At 42.9% G+C, this 13066-nt stretch overlaps 1 protein-coding gene across 6 annotated transcripts in view; it reads right to left on the bottom strand.

Moving 5' to 3' along the window:
• Positions 1–13066, bottom strand: part of LOC124126387 (gamma-aminobutyric acid type B receptor subunit 2-like) — a 67602-nt gene that overhangs the window by 38827 nt on the left and 15709 nt on the right. For all 6 annotated transcript variants that reach the window (XM_048383796.1, XM_048383793.1, XM_048383797.1 and 3 more), the window contains 2 exons: positions 8611–8772; positions 4127–4207 (listed from right to left, as the gene is read on the bottom strand). In XM_048383796.1, the coding sequence (XP_048239753.1) occupies positions 4127–4207; positions 8611–8772 (243 nt within the window). The remainder of the gene's footprint in view (positions 1–4126; positions 4208–8610; positions 8773–13066) is intronic.

Genomic DNA, 13066 nt, shown 5'->3' with positions numbered 1-13066 from the left:
TGTTGATAATATAGAACGTCAGTGCACCAAAAGGACACTACACTGCTAAAGGTCCATGTTGATAATATAGAACGTCAGTGCACCAAAAGGAGACTACACTGCTAAAGGTCCATGTTGATAATATAGAACGTCAGTGCACCAAAAGGACACTACACTGCTAAAGGTCCATGTTGATAATATAGAACGTCAGTGCACCAAAAGGACACTACACTGCTAAAGGTCCATGTTGATAATATAGAACGTCAGTGCACCAAAAGGAGACTACACTGCTAAAGGTCCATGTTGATAATATAGAACGTCAGTGCACCAAAAGGACACTACACTGCTAAAGGTCCATGTTGATAATATAGAACGTCAGTGCACCAAAAGGACACTACACTGCTAAAGGTCCATGTTGATAATATAGAACGCCAGATGGTGCTGCCATTTGTAAAACATTCCGAGCTTAATCGGTTTGTTCCGCCGTGTGTATGACAAATGAGTGGGGGGAATGACGTATTACATTGAGCACTTCAATACTGATGAGGTTATCATTACCATCACTGTTGGGCTTATCATTACCATCACTGTTGGGGTTATCATTACCATCACAGTTGGGGTTATCATTACCATCACTGTTGGAGGTTAGCATTACCATCACTGTTGGGGTTATCATTACCATCACTGTTGGGGTTATCATTACCATCACAGTTGGGGTTATCATTACCATCACTGTTGGGGTTATCATTACCATCACAGTTGGGGTTATCATTACCATCACTGTTGGGGTTATCATTACCATCACAGTTGGGGTTATCATTACCATCACTGTTGGAGGTTAGCATTACCATCACTGTTGGGGTTATCATTACCATCACAGTTGGGGTTATCATTACCATCACTGTTGGGGTTATCATTACCATCACAGTTGGGGTTATCATTACCATCACTGTTGGGGTTATCATTACCATCACTGTTGGGGTTATCATTACCATCACTGTTGGGGTTATCATTACCATCACTGTTGGAGGTTAGCATTACCATCACTGTTGGGGTTATCATTACCATCACTGTTGGGGTTATCATTACCATCACAGTTGGGGTTATCATTACCATCACAGTTGGGGTTATCATTACCATCACAGTTGGGGTTATCATTACCATCACAGTTGGGGTTATCATTACCATCACTGTTGGAGGTTATCATTACCATCACAGTTGGGGTTATCATTACCATCACAGTTGGGGTTATCATTACCATCACAGTTGGGGTTATCATTACCATCACAGTTGGGGTTATCATTACCATCACTGTTGGGGTTATCATTACCATCACAGTTGGGGTTATCATTACCATCACAGTTGGGGTTATCATTACCATCACTGTTGGAGGTTATCATTACCATCATAGTTGGGGTTATCATTACCATCACAGTTGGGGTTATCATTACCATCACAGTTGGGGTTATCATTACCATCACAGTTGGGGTTATCATTACCATCACTGTTGGAGGTTAGCATTACCATCACTGTTGGGGTTATCATTACCATCACAGTTGGGGTTATCATTACCATCACTGTTGGGGTTATCATTACCATCATAGTTGGGGTTATCATTACCATCACAGTTGGGGTTATCATTACCATCACAGTTGGGGTTATCATTACCATCACTGTTGGGGTTATCATTACCATCACAGTTGGGGTTATCATTACCATCACTGTTGGAGGTTAGCATTACCATCACAGTTGGGGTTATCATTACCATCACAGTTGGGGTTATCATTACCATCACAGTTGGGGTTAGCATTACCATCACAGTTGGGGTTATCATTACCATCACTGTTGGGGTTATCATTACCATCACAGTTGGGGTTATCATTACCATCACTGTTGGAGGTTAGCATTACCATCACAGTTGGGGTTATCATTACCATCACTGTTGGAGGTTAGCATTACCATCACTGTTGGGGTTATCATTACCATCACAGTTGGGGTTATCATTACCATCACTGTTGGGGTTATCATTACCATCACAGTTGGGGTTATCATTACCATCACAGTTGGGGTTATCATTACCATCACTGTTGGGGTTATCATTACCATCACAGTTGGGGTTATCATTACCATCACAGTTGGGGTTATCATTACCATCACAGTTGGGGTTATCATTACCATCACAGTTGGGGTTATCATTACCATCACTGTTGGAGGTTAGCATTACCATCACTGTTGGGGTTATCATTACCATCACAGTTGGGGTTATCATTACCATCACTGTTGGGGTTATCATTACCATCATAGTTGGGGTTATCATTACCATCACAGTTGGGGTTATCATTACCATCACAGTTGGGGTTATCATTACCATCACTGTTGGGGTTATCATTACCATCACAGTTGGGGTTATCATTGCCATCACTGTTGGAGGTTAGCATTACCATCACAGTTGGGGTTATCATTACCATCACAGTTGGGGTTATCATTACCATCACAGTTGGGGTTATCATTACCATCACTGTTGGAGGTTAGCATTACCATCACTGTTGGGGTTATCATTACCATCACAGTTGGGGTTATCATTACCATCACTGTTGGGGTTATCATTACCATCACAGTTGGGGTTATCATTACCATCACAGTTGGGGTTATCATTACCATCACTGTTGGGGTTATCATTACCATCACAGTTGGGGTTATCATTACCATCACAGTTGGGGTTATCATTACCATCACAGTTGGGGTTATCATTACCATCACAGTTGGGGTTATCATTACCATCACTGTTGGAGGTTAGCATTACCATCACTGTTGGGGTTATCATTACCATCACAGTTGGGGTTATCATTACCATCACTGTTGGGGTTATCATTACCATCATAGTTGGGGTTATCATTACCATCACAGTTGGGGTTATCATTACCATCACAGTTGGGGTTATCATTACCATCACTGTTGGGGTTATCATTACCATCACAGTTGGGGTTATCATTGCCATCACTGTTGGAGGTTAGCATTACCATCACAGTTGGGGTTATCATTACCATCACAGTTGGGGTTATCATTACCATCACAGTTGGGGTTAGCATTACCATCACAGTTGGGGTTATCATTACCATCACTGTTGGGGTTATCATTACCATCACAGTTGGGGTTATCATTACCATCACTGTTGGGGTTATCATTACCATCACTGTTGGGGTTATCATTACCATCACTGTTGGAGATTATCATTACCATCACTGTTGGAGGTTATCATTACCATCACTGTTGGGGTTATCATTACCGTCACTGTTGGAGGTTAGCATTACCATCACTGTTGGGGTTAGCATTACCATCACTGTTGGGGTTATCATTACCGTCACTGTTGGAGGTTAGCATTACCATCACTGTTGGGGTTATCATTTCCGTCACTGATGAGGTTATGGTTACCGTCATTGACGTATGAGAGTTCAATGACATCCCTATTCTCATTGACATGTTTTCGTCGAAGGTAATCATTACTATCATTATTCCTTATTCCAAAAGACGTTAAAAGATGGTACTTGTTGTTACCCTGCCTGGCGCTCGGCATAAGGGGATAAAACAAGGACTGTTCGGCTCGGAGTCAATATAACGGTCTGAGTGGGGTATTCATGTTAAAATGGGGCATGGTATGTCAGTGGGCTAGCACTAAAAAACAGGCCCAAGACAGAAAGTCAAATGTTCACTACAAAATCGTGATTATTCCGGATTGCTTGTGTCATTGTGCTAGCCAGTTGGAATATCATGCAGCAGTTTGACATGGGTACTACACTCTCTTAAACCCCATTTCACCTCACCATCGTTATTATTGATACCAAAACCGTCATTAAAGTGGTCATCATTATCTTCATCGCCCTATCATCACTCGTTATCATTACCGCCATTGCAGTGGATATCATCATCGTCACTGACCAAGGTATTACTCTCGTCATTGTCACCAGTATCCCGGCGGCTACACATCATTGCTCCTGTAGCAGCCGTCGACATCATCCTCCGCCATCACTGTCATTATTGCATTAAGGCCATGCTAAACAATCTCTTGTATATCTATGAATACAAACCTTTGTTCAAGACAGGCACCCAACAAAGAAATACAAAATAGATGAGCGCTGTGTCCATATACCTTCCCAAATATCATCAATTCTCAGCTGTTCTCCTTCTGGCAAGGTGCGATCAAAAAGCCCCACTGTCCTCAGTCCGGCCCCTGAAATACAAAGAGTGAGTGAGTGAGATTGTTTTGAAGCCGTTGTGAACAGTCTTCCAGTTATACCATGGCATGTCAGCTTAATATTTGATTAAAGCCCGAAATGACACAGTGCTTGGACGTTTACAACGTTGGTGCAACCCTTGAACACAGTGCTTGGGCGTTTACAACGTTGGTGCAACCCTTGAACACAGTGCTTGGACGTTTACAACGTTGGTGCAACCCTTGAACACAGTGCTTGGACGTTTACAACGTTGGTGCAACCCTTGAACACAGTGCTTGGACGTTAACAACGTTGGTGCAACCCTTGAACACAGTGCTTGGGCGTTTACAACGTTGGTGCAACCCTTGAACACAGTGCTTGGGCGTTTACAACGTTGATGCAACCCTTGAACACAGTGCTTGGACGTTAACAACGTTGGTGCAACCCTTGAACACAGTGCTTGGGCGTTTACAACGTTGGTGCAACCCTTGAACATAGTGCTTGGACGTTTACAACGTTGGTGCAACCCTTGAACACAGTGCTTGGACGTTTACAACGTTGATGCAACCCTTGAACACAGTGCTTGGACGTTTACACCGTTGGTGCAACCCTTGAACACAGTGCTTGGGCGTTTACAACGTTGGTGCAACCCTTGAACACAGTGCTTGGACGTTAACAACGTTGGTGCAACCCTTGAACACAGTGCTTGGGCGTTTACAACGTTGGTGCAACCCTTGAACATAGTGCTTGGACGTTTACAACGTTGGTGCAACCCTTGAACACAGTGCTTGGACGTTTACAACGTTGGTGCAACCCTTGAACACAGTGCTCGGACGTTTACAACGTTGGTGCAACCCTTGAACACAATCCCAGGGGGATTGGGGCGATGTGCGGGTGTGGCTGTGGGTGGGTTTATGTGTTAGTAGGGTACAAGGGGTGGGGTCGATGTGCGGGTGTGGTTCGTGTGGGTGTGGGTGGAATTATGTGTTGGTAGGGTACAAGGTGTGGGGTCGATGTGCGGGTGTGGTTCCTGTGGGTGTGGGTGGGATTATGTGTTGGTAGGGTACAAGGGGTGGGGGTGGGGGGGATGTGCGGGTGTGGTTCGTGTTGGTGTGGGTGGGGTAATGTGTTGGTGGGGTACAAAGGGGGTGGGGGTGATGTGCGGGTGGGGTTTGTGTGTTTGTCAATATATGATGACATAACTGGAACCATCCGAAGTTGGCACCGATGACAAGCACAGCGAACATGGATACGCTTTCTATCCCAGAAACCCCCATCCCTGAATCATTCCCACGGTAACCACGGTAACCTCACGGTAGGCACGGTAACATCATCTGCACCCCGGTATATACGTACCCAGGTACACACGGTAATCTCACCTTGAATCATCTGCACCCGGTACCCAGGTACACACGGTAATCTCACCTTGAATCATCTGCACCCAGTAACATGGTACACACAGTAATCTCACCTTGAATCATCTGCACCCGGTTCCCAGGTACACACGGTAATCTCACCTTGAATCATCTGCACCCAGTAACATGGTACACACAGTAATCTCACCTTAAATCATCTGCACCCGGTACCCAGGTACACACGGTAATCTCACCTTGAATCATCTTCACCCCGGTAAAATGGTACACATGGAAATCTCACCTTGAATCATCTGCACCCGGTAACATGGTACACACGATAATCTCACCTTGAATCATCTGCACCCCAGTACCCAGGTACACATGGTAATCTCACCTTGAATCATCTGCACCCCAATACCCAGGTACACATGGTAATCTCACCTTGAATCATCTGCACCCGGTACCCAGGTACACACAGTTATCTCACCTTGAATCATCTGCACCCCGGTAAAATGGTACACATGGTAATCTCACCTTGAATCATCTGCACCCGGTAACTTGGTACACACCATAACCTCAATGTGAATCATCTGCACCCCTGTTATACAAGTAAACAAGGTAATCTCACCTTGGATCCTCTGCACCCAGTAACATTGTACACACAGTAACCTCAGCTTGAATCATCTGCACCCGGTAACATGGTTCACACAGTAATCTCACCTTGAATCATCTACACCCCGGTACACAGGTACACACGGTAATCTCACCTTGAATCCTCTGCAACCAGTAACATGGTACACACGGTAACCTCACATTGAATCATCTACACCCCGGTACACAGGTACACATGGTAATCTCACCTTGAATCATCTTCACCCAGTAACATGGTTCACACAATAATCTCACCTTGAATCAGCTGCACCCCGGTACACAGGTACACACGGTAATCTCACCTTGAATCCACTGCACCCGGTAACATGGTACAAACGGGAACCTCAGCTTGAATCATCTGCACCCGGTAACATGGTTCACACGGTAATCTCACCTTGATATCATCTGCTCCCTGGTATACAGGAACACTCACGGTAATCTCACCTTGAATCATCTGCACCCGGTAACATGGTACAGACGGTAATCTCACCTTGATATCATCTGCTCCCTGGTATACAGGAACACTCACGGTAATCTCACCTTGAATCCACTGCACCCGGTAACATGGTACAAACGGGAACCTCAGCTTGAATCATCTGCACCCGGTAACATGGTTCACACGGTAATCTCACCTTGAATCAGCTGCACCCCGGTACACAGGTACACACGGTAATCTCACCTTGAATCCACTGCACCCGGTAACATGGTACAAACGGGAACCTCAGCTTGAATCATCTGCACCCGGTAACATAGTTCACACGGTAATCTCACCTTGATATCATCTGCTCCCTGGTATACAGGAACACTCACGGTAATCTCACCTTGAATCATCTGCACCCGGTAACATGGTACACACGGTAATCTCACCTTGATATCATCTGCTCCCTGGTATACAATAACACTCTTGGTAATCTCACCTTGAATCCACTGCACCCGGTAACATGGTACAAACGGTAACCTCAGCTTGAATCATCTGCACCCGGTAACATGGTACACACGGTAATCTCACCTTGATATCATCTGCTCCCTGGTATACAGGAACACTCACGGTAATCTCACCTTGAATCATCTGCATCCGGTAACATGGTACACACGGTAATCTCACCTTGATATCATCTGCACCCAGTAACATGGTACACACGGTAACCTCACCTTGAATCATCTACACCCCGGTACACAGGTACACACGGTAATCTCACCTTGAATCATCTTCACCCAGTAACATGGTACACACGGTAACCTCACCTTGAATCATCTCCACCCCGGTACACAGGTACACATGGTAATCTCACCTTGAATCATCTTCACCCAGTAACATGGTTCACACAATAATCTCACCTTGATATCATCTGCTCCCTGGTACACAGGAACACACACGGTAATCTCACCTTGAATCATCTGCACCCGGTAACATGGTACACACGGTAATCTCACCTTGAATTATCTGCGTCCGGTAACATGGTACACACGATAATCTCACCTTGATATCATCTGCTCCCTGGTACACAGGAACACACACGGTAATCTCACCTTGAATCATCTGCACCCGGTAACATGGTACACACGGTAATCTCACCTTGAATCAGCTGCATCCCGGTACACAGGAACACACGATAATCTCACCTTGAATCCACTGCACCCAGTAACATGGTACAAACGGGAACCTCAGCTTGAATCATCTGCACCCGGTAACATGGTTCACACAGTAATCTCACCTTGATATCATCTGCTCCCTGGTACACAGGAACACTCACGGTAATCTCACATTGAATCATCTGCACCCGGTAACATGGTACACACGGTAATCTCACCTTGAATCAGCTGCACCCCGGTAACATGGTTCACACGGTAATCTCACCTTGATATCATCTGCTCCCTGGTACACAGGAACACACGGTAACCTCAATGTGAATCATCTGCACCCGGTAACATGGTTCACACGGTAACCTCACCTTGAATCATCTACACCCCGGTACACAGGTACACACGGTAATCTCACCTTGAATCATCTGCACCCGGTAACATGGTTCACACGGTAATCTCACCTTGATATCATCTGCTCCCTGGTACACAGGAACACACACGGTAATCTCACCTTGAATCATCTGCACCCGGTAACATGGTACACACGGTAATCTCACCTTGAATCATCTGCACCCGGTAACATGGTACACACGATAATCTCACCTTGATATCATCTGCTCCCTGGTACACAGGAAAACACACGGTAATCTCACCTTGAATCATCAGCACCCAGTAACATGGTACACACGGTAATCTCACCTTGAATCATCTACACCCTGGTACACAAGGTAATCTCACCTTGAATCATCTGCACCCGGTAACATGGTACACACGATTATCTCACCTTGAATCATCTGCACCCTGTACCGAGGTACACAAGGTAATCTCACCTTGAATCATCTGCACCCCAATGAGTCGCAGTCCATCTCCATTCTTGTCAAACGCGACACGGCCAGATACTGATGTGAAGTCAACTCGCGGAATCTGAGCTTTCATCAGTCCAGCCATCTCCGCATCCATGTAGTTGAAGCTGCCCAGTGTTTTAGCACTCCCTTGCAGTAACAGAAGAATAGGTGATGATGTTTCAGCAACATGTTCATGCTACTATTTCTTACAGGTGTAAAGCTAAGGTACATTTCTCTCGGGATACATTTACGATGCAGGGTCCCATTCCATACAGGGCTAGTAGCGCTTAGGCAATCGTAACTCCCATATTTTAACACAGTCAGACTTAAGACAGTCGTAGCGTTACAATCGGCTTGTGGAGCCCAGGAGGTTCCGATATTGCCGCAAACATTACTTTTAGGGATCAAATGCTTCAACTAAATACCGTCGTCAATCACTTGACGACATTGACATTCAAAACTAGAATAGTAGTACAAATATATTTGATACTCGGATATAGTGGGTAGAGTATTTGTGATGATTGAAGAGCTATAACGGGGAATCGTGTACCCCCAGCCTCACCTGTTCATTCTTCACCTGCTTGTGGGGACACGGGTGACTCAATCGCCTAAGGCGCCGCGATTCGCTGTGCAGAGTTGCGTCCCTTTGACACGCCAGCTACCTACGATCATGGGTTCGAATTCCGGTTCGCCCCGATTATGTTTCTAGTTTTGTCAGCACCGTACCCATGCTCCTTGGTTTAACCAAAGTGGTAAACGTCTGAGACCTGCATCACTTCGGCCCTTCCTCCTACCTTTAGCTGACCCGCAGTGATAGAACTGAAATACTGTTAAAAGCGACCAAACTCACTCACTAACTTCTTCAATTTGTCCGACCTCTACTACATCTGGTGTATCTACCACACTGCTGCTACTTGTATAGGGCGAAATGTCACCGACGTTCTTCGGTTGTGGTAGTTCTTGCACATATTTAATTCAATTATCTGTGCCACAAGCTAAAACAAATCCATTGGTCCCATTTTTTTCGTCGTCCATTTTGGCGGATATGCTGGATTTTAAAAAGGCCGAAACTTTTAAAAGGTCATAAAAAAAGTGACTGGTGATGGTAATTTTTGAATTTAGAGATGACACACTTTAATGAGCCAACAACACAGAAGGATTAGTATAGACACATTAATACTACTACCATGTGTTACTGTTACTACAACTACTAACATGTGTTACTGTTACTACAACTACTACCATGTGTTACTGTTACTACAACTACTACCATGTGTTACTGTTACTACAACTACTACCATGTGTTACTGTTACTACAACTACTACCATGTGTTACTGTTACTACAACTACTACCAAGTGTTACTGTTACTACAACTACTACCATGCGTTACTGTTACTAAAACTACTACCATGTGTTACTGTTACTACAACTACTACCATGCGTTACTGTTACTACAACTACTACCATGTGTTACTGTTACTACAACTACTACCATGTGTTACTGTTACTACAACTACTACCATGTGTTACTGTTACTACAACTACTACCAAGTGTTACTGTTACTACAACTACTACCATGCGCTACTGTTACTACAACTACTACCATGTGTTACTGTTACTACAACTACTACCATGTGTTACTGTTACTACAACTACTACCATGTGTTACTGTTACTACAACTACTACCATGTGTTACTGTTACTACAACTACTACTATGTGTTACTGTTACTACAACTACTACCATGCGTTACTGTTACTACAACTACTACCATGTGTTACTGTTACTACAACTACTACCATGTGTTACTGTTACTACAACTACTACCATGTGTTACTGTTACTACAACTACTACCATGTGTTACTGTTACTACAACTACTACCATGTGTTACTGTTACTACAACTACTACCATGTGTTACTGTTACTACAACTACTACCATGTGTTACTGTTACTACAACTACTACAATGTGTTACTGTTACTACAACTACTACCATGTGTAACTGTTACTACAACTACTACCATGTGTTACTGTTACTACAACTACTACCATGCGTTACTGTTACTACAACTACTACCATGTGTTACTGTTACTACAACTACTACCATGTGTTACTGTTACTACAACTACTACCATGTGTTACTGTTACTACAACTACTACCATGTGTTACTGTTACTACAACTACTACCATGCGTTACTGTTACTACAACTACTACCATGTGTTACTGTTACTACAACTACTACCATGTGTTACTGTTACTACAACTACTACCATGTGTTACTGTTACTACAACTACTACCATGTGTTACTGTTACTACAACTACTACCATGCGTTACTGTTACTACAACTACTACCATGCGTTACTGTTATTACAACTACTACCATGTGTTACTGTTACTACAACTACTACCATGTGTTACTGTTACTACAACTTCTACCATGTGTTACTGTTACTACAACTACTACCATGTGTTACTACAACTACTACAATGTGTTACTGTTACTACAACTACTACCATGTGTTACTGTTACTACAACTACTACCATGTGTTACTACAACTACTACTATGTGTTACTGTTACTACAACTACTACCATGTGTTACTACAACTACTACCATGTGTTACTGTTACTACAACTACTACTATGTGTTACTGTTACTACAACTACTACCATGTGTTACTGTTACTACAACTACTACCATGCGTTACTGTTACTACAACTACTACCATGTGTTACTGTTACTACAACTACTACCATGTGTTACTGTTACTACAACTACTACTATGTGTTACTGTTACTACAACTACTACTATGTGTTACTGTTACTACAACTACTACCATGCGTTACTGTTACTACAACTACTACCATGTGTTACTGTTACTACAACTACTACCATGTGTTACTACAACTACTACCATGTGTTACTGTTACTACAACTACTACCATGTGTTACTGTTACTACAACTACTACCATGCGTTACTGTTACTACAACTACTACCATGTGTTACTACAACTACTACCATGTGTTACTGTTACTACAACTACTACCATGTGTTACTGTTACTACAACTACTACCATGTGTTACTACAACTACTACTATGTGTTACTGTTACTACAACTACTACCAAGTGTTACTACAACTACTACCATGTGTTACTGTTACTACAACTACTACCATGTGTTACTGTTACTACAACTACTACTATGTGTTACTACAACTACTACTATGTGTTACTGTTACTACAACTACTACCATGTGTTACTACAACTACTACCATGTGTTACTGTTACTACAACTACTACTATGTGTTACTGTTACTACAACTACTACCATGTGTTACTACAACTACTACCATGTGTTACTGTTACTACAACTACTACTATGTGTTACTGTTACTACAACTACTACCATGTGTTACTGTTACTCCAACTACTACCATGCGTTACTGTTACTACAACTACTACCATGTGTTACTGTTACTACAACTACTACCATGTGTTACTGTTACTACAACTACTACTATGTGTTACTTTTACTACAACTACTACTATGTGTTACTGTTACTACAACTACTACCATGTGTTACTGTTACTACAACTACTACCATGTGTTACTGTTACTACAACTACTACCATGTGTTACTACAACTACTACCATGTGTTACTGTTACTACAACTACTACCATACGTTACTGTTACAACAACTACTACCATGTGTTACTGTTACTAAAACTACTACCATGTGTTACTGTTACTACAACTACTACCATACGTTACTGTTACTACAACTACTACCATACGTTACTGTTACTACAACTACTACCAAGTGTTACTGTTACTACAACTACTACCATGCGTTACTGTTACTACAACTACTACCATGTGTTACTGTTACTACAACTACTACCATGTGTTACTGTTACTACAACTACTACCATGCGTTACTGTTACTACAACTACTACCATGTGTTACTGTTACTAAAACTACTACCATGTGTTACTGTTACTACAACTACTACCATACGTTACTGTTACTACAACTACTACCATGTGTTACTGTTACTACAACTACTACCATGTGTTACTGTTACTACAACTACTACTATGTGTTACTGTTACTACAACTACTACCATGTGTTACTGTTACTACAACTACTACCATGTGTTACTGTTACTACAACTACTACCATGTGTTACTGTTACTACAACTACTACCATGTGTTACTGTTACTACAACTACTACCATGTGTTACTACAACTACTACCATGTGTTACTACAACTACTACCATGTGTTACTGTTACTACAACTACTACTGCCACATTCACTACCCGCACCGTCACCCCTAATTCTACCGTCACTGCCACGCTTTCTCTGCTACTAGCTAGTTCTTCTCAATGAATAGTACAATGACTGCTTGACAAGAAGC

The sequence above is a fragment of the Haliotis rufescens genome, unplaced genomic scaffold (assembly GCF_023055435.1).
Source record: "Haliotis rufescens isolate VD_foot unplaced genomic scaffold, xgHalRufe1.0.p SCAF_5, whole genome shotgun sequence".
Lineage (NCBI taxonomy): Eukaryota > Metazoa > Mollusca > Gastropoda > Lepetellida > Haliotidae > Haliotis > Haliotis rufescens.
This window is presented reverse-complemented; position numbering and strand designations above follow the sequence as displayed.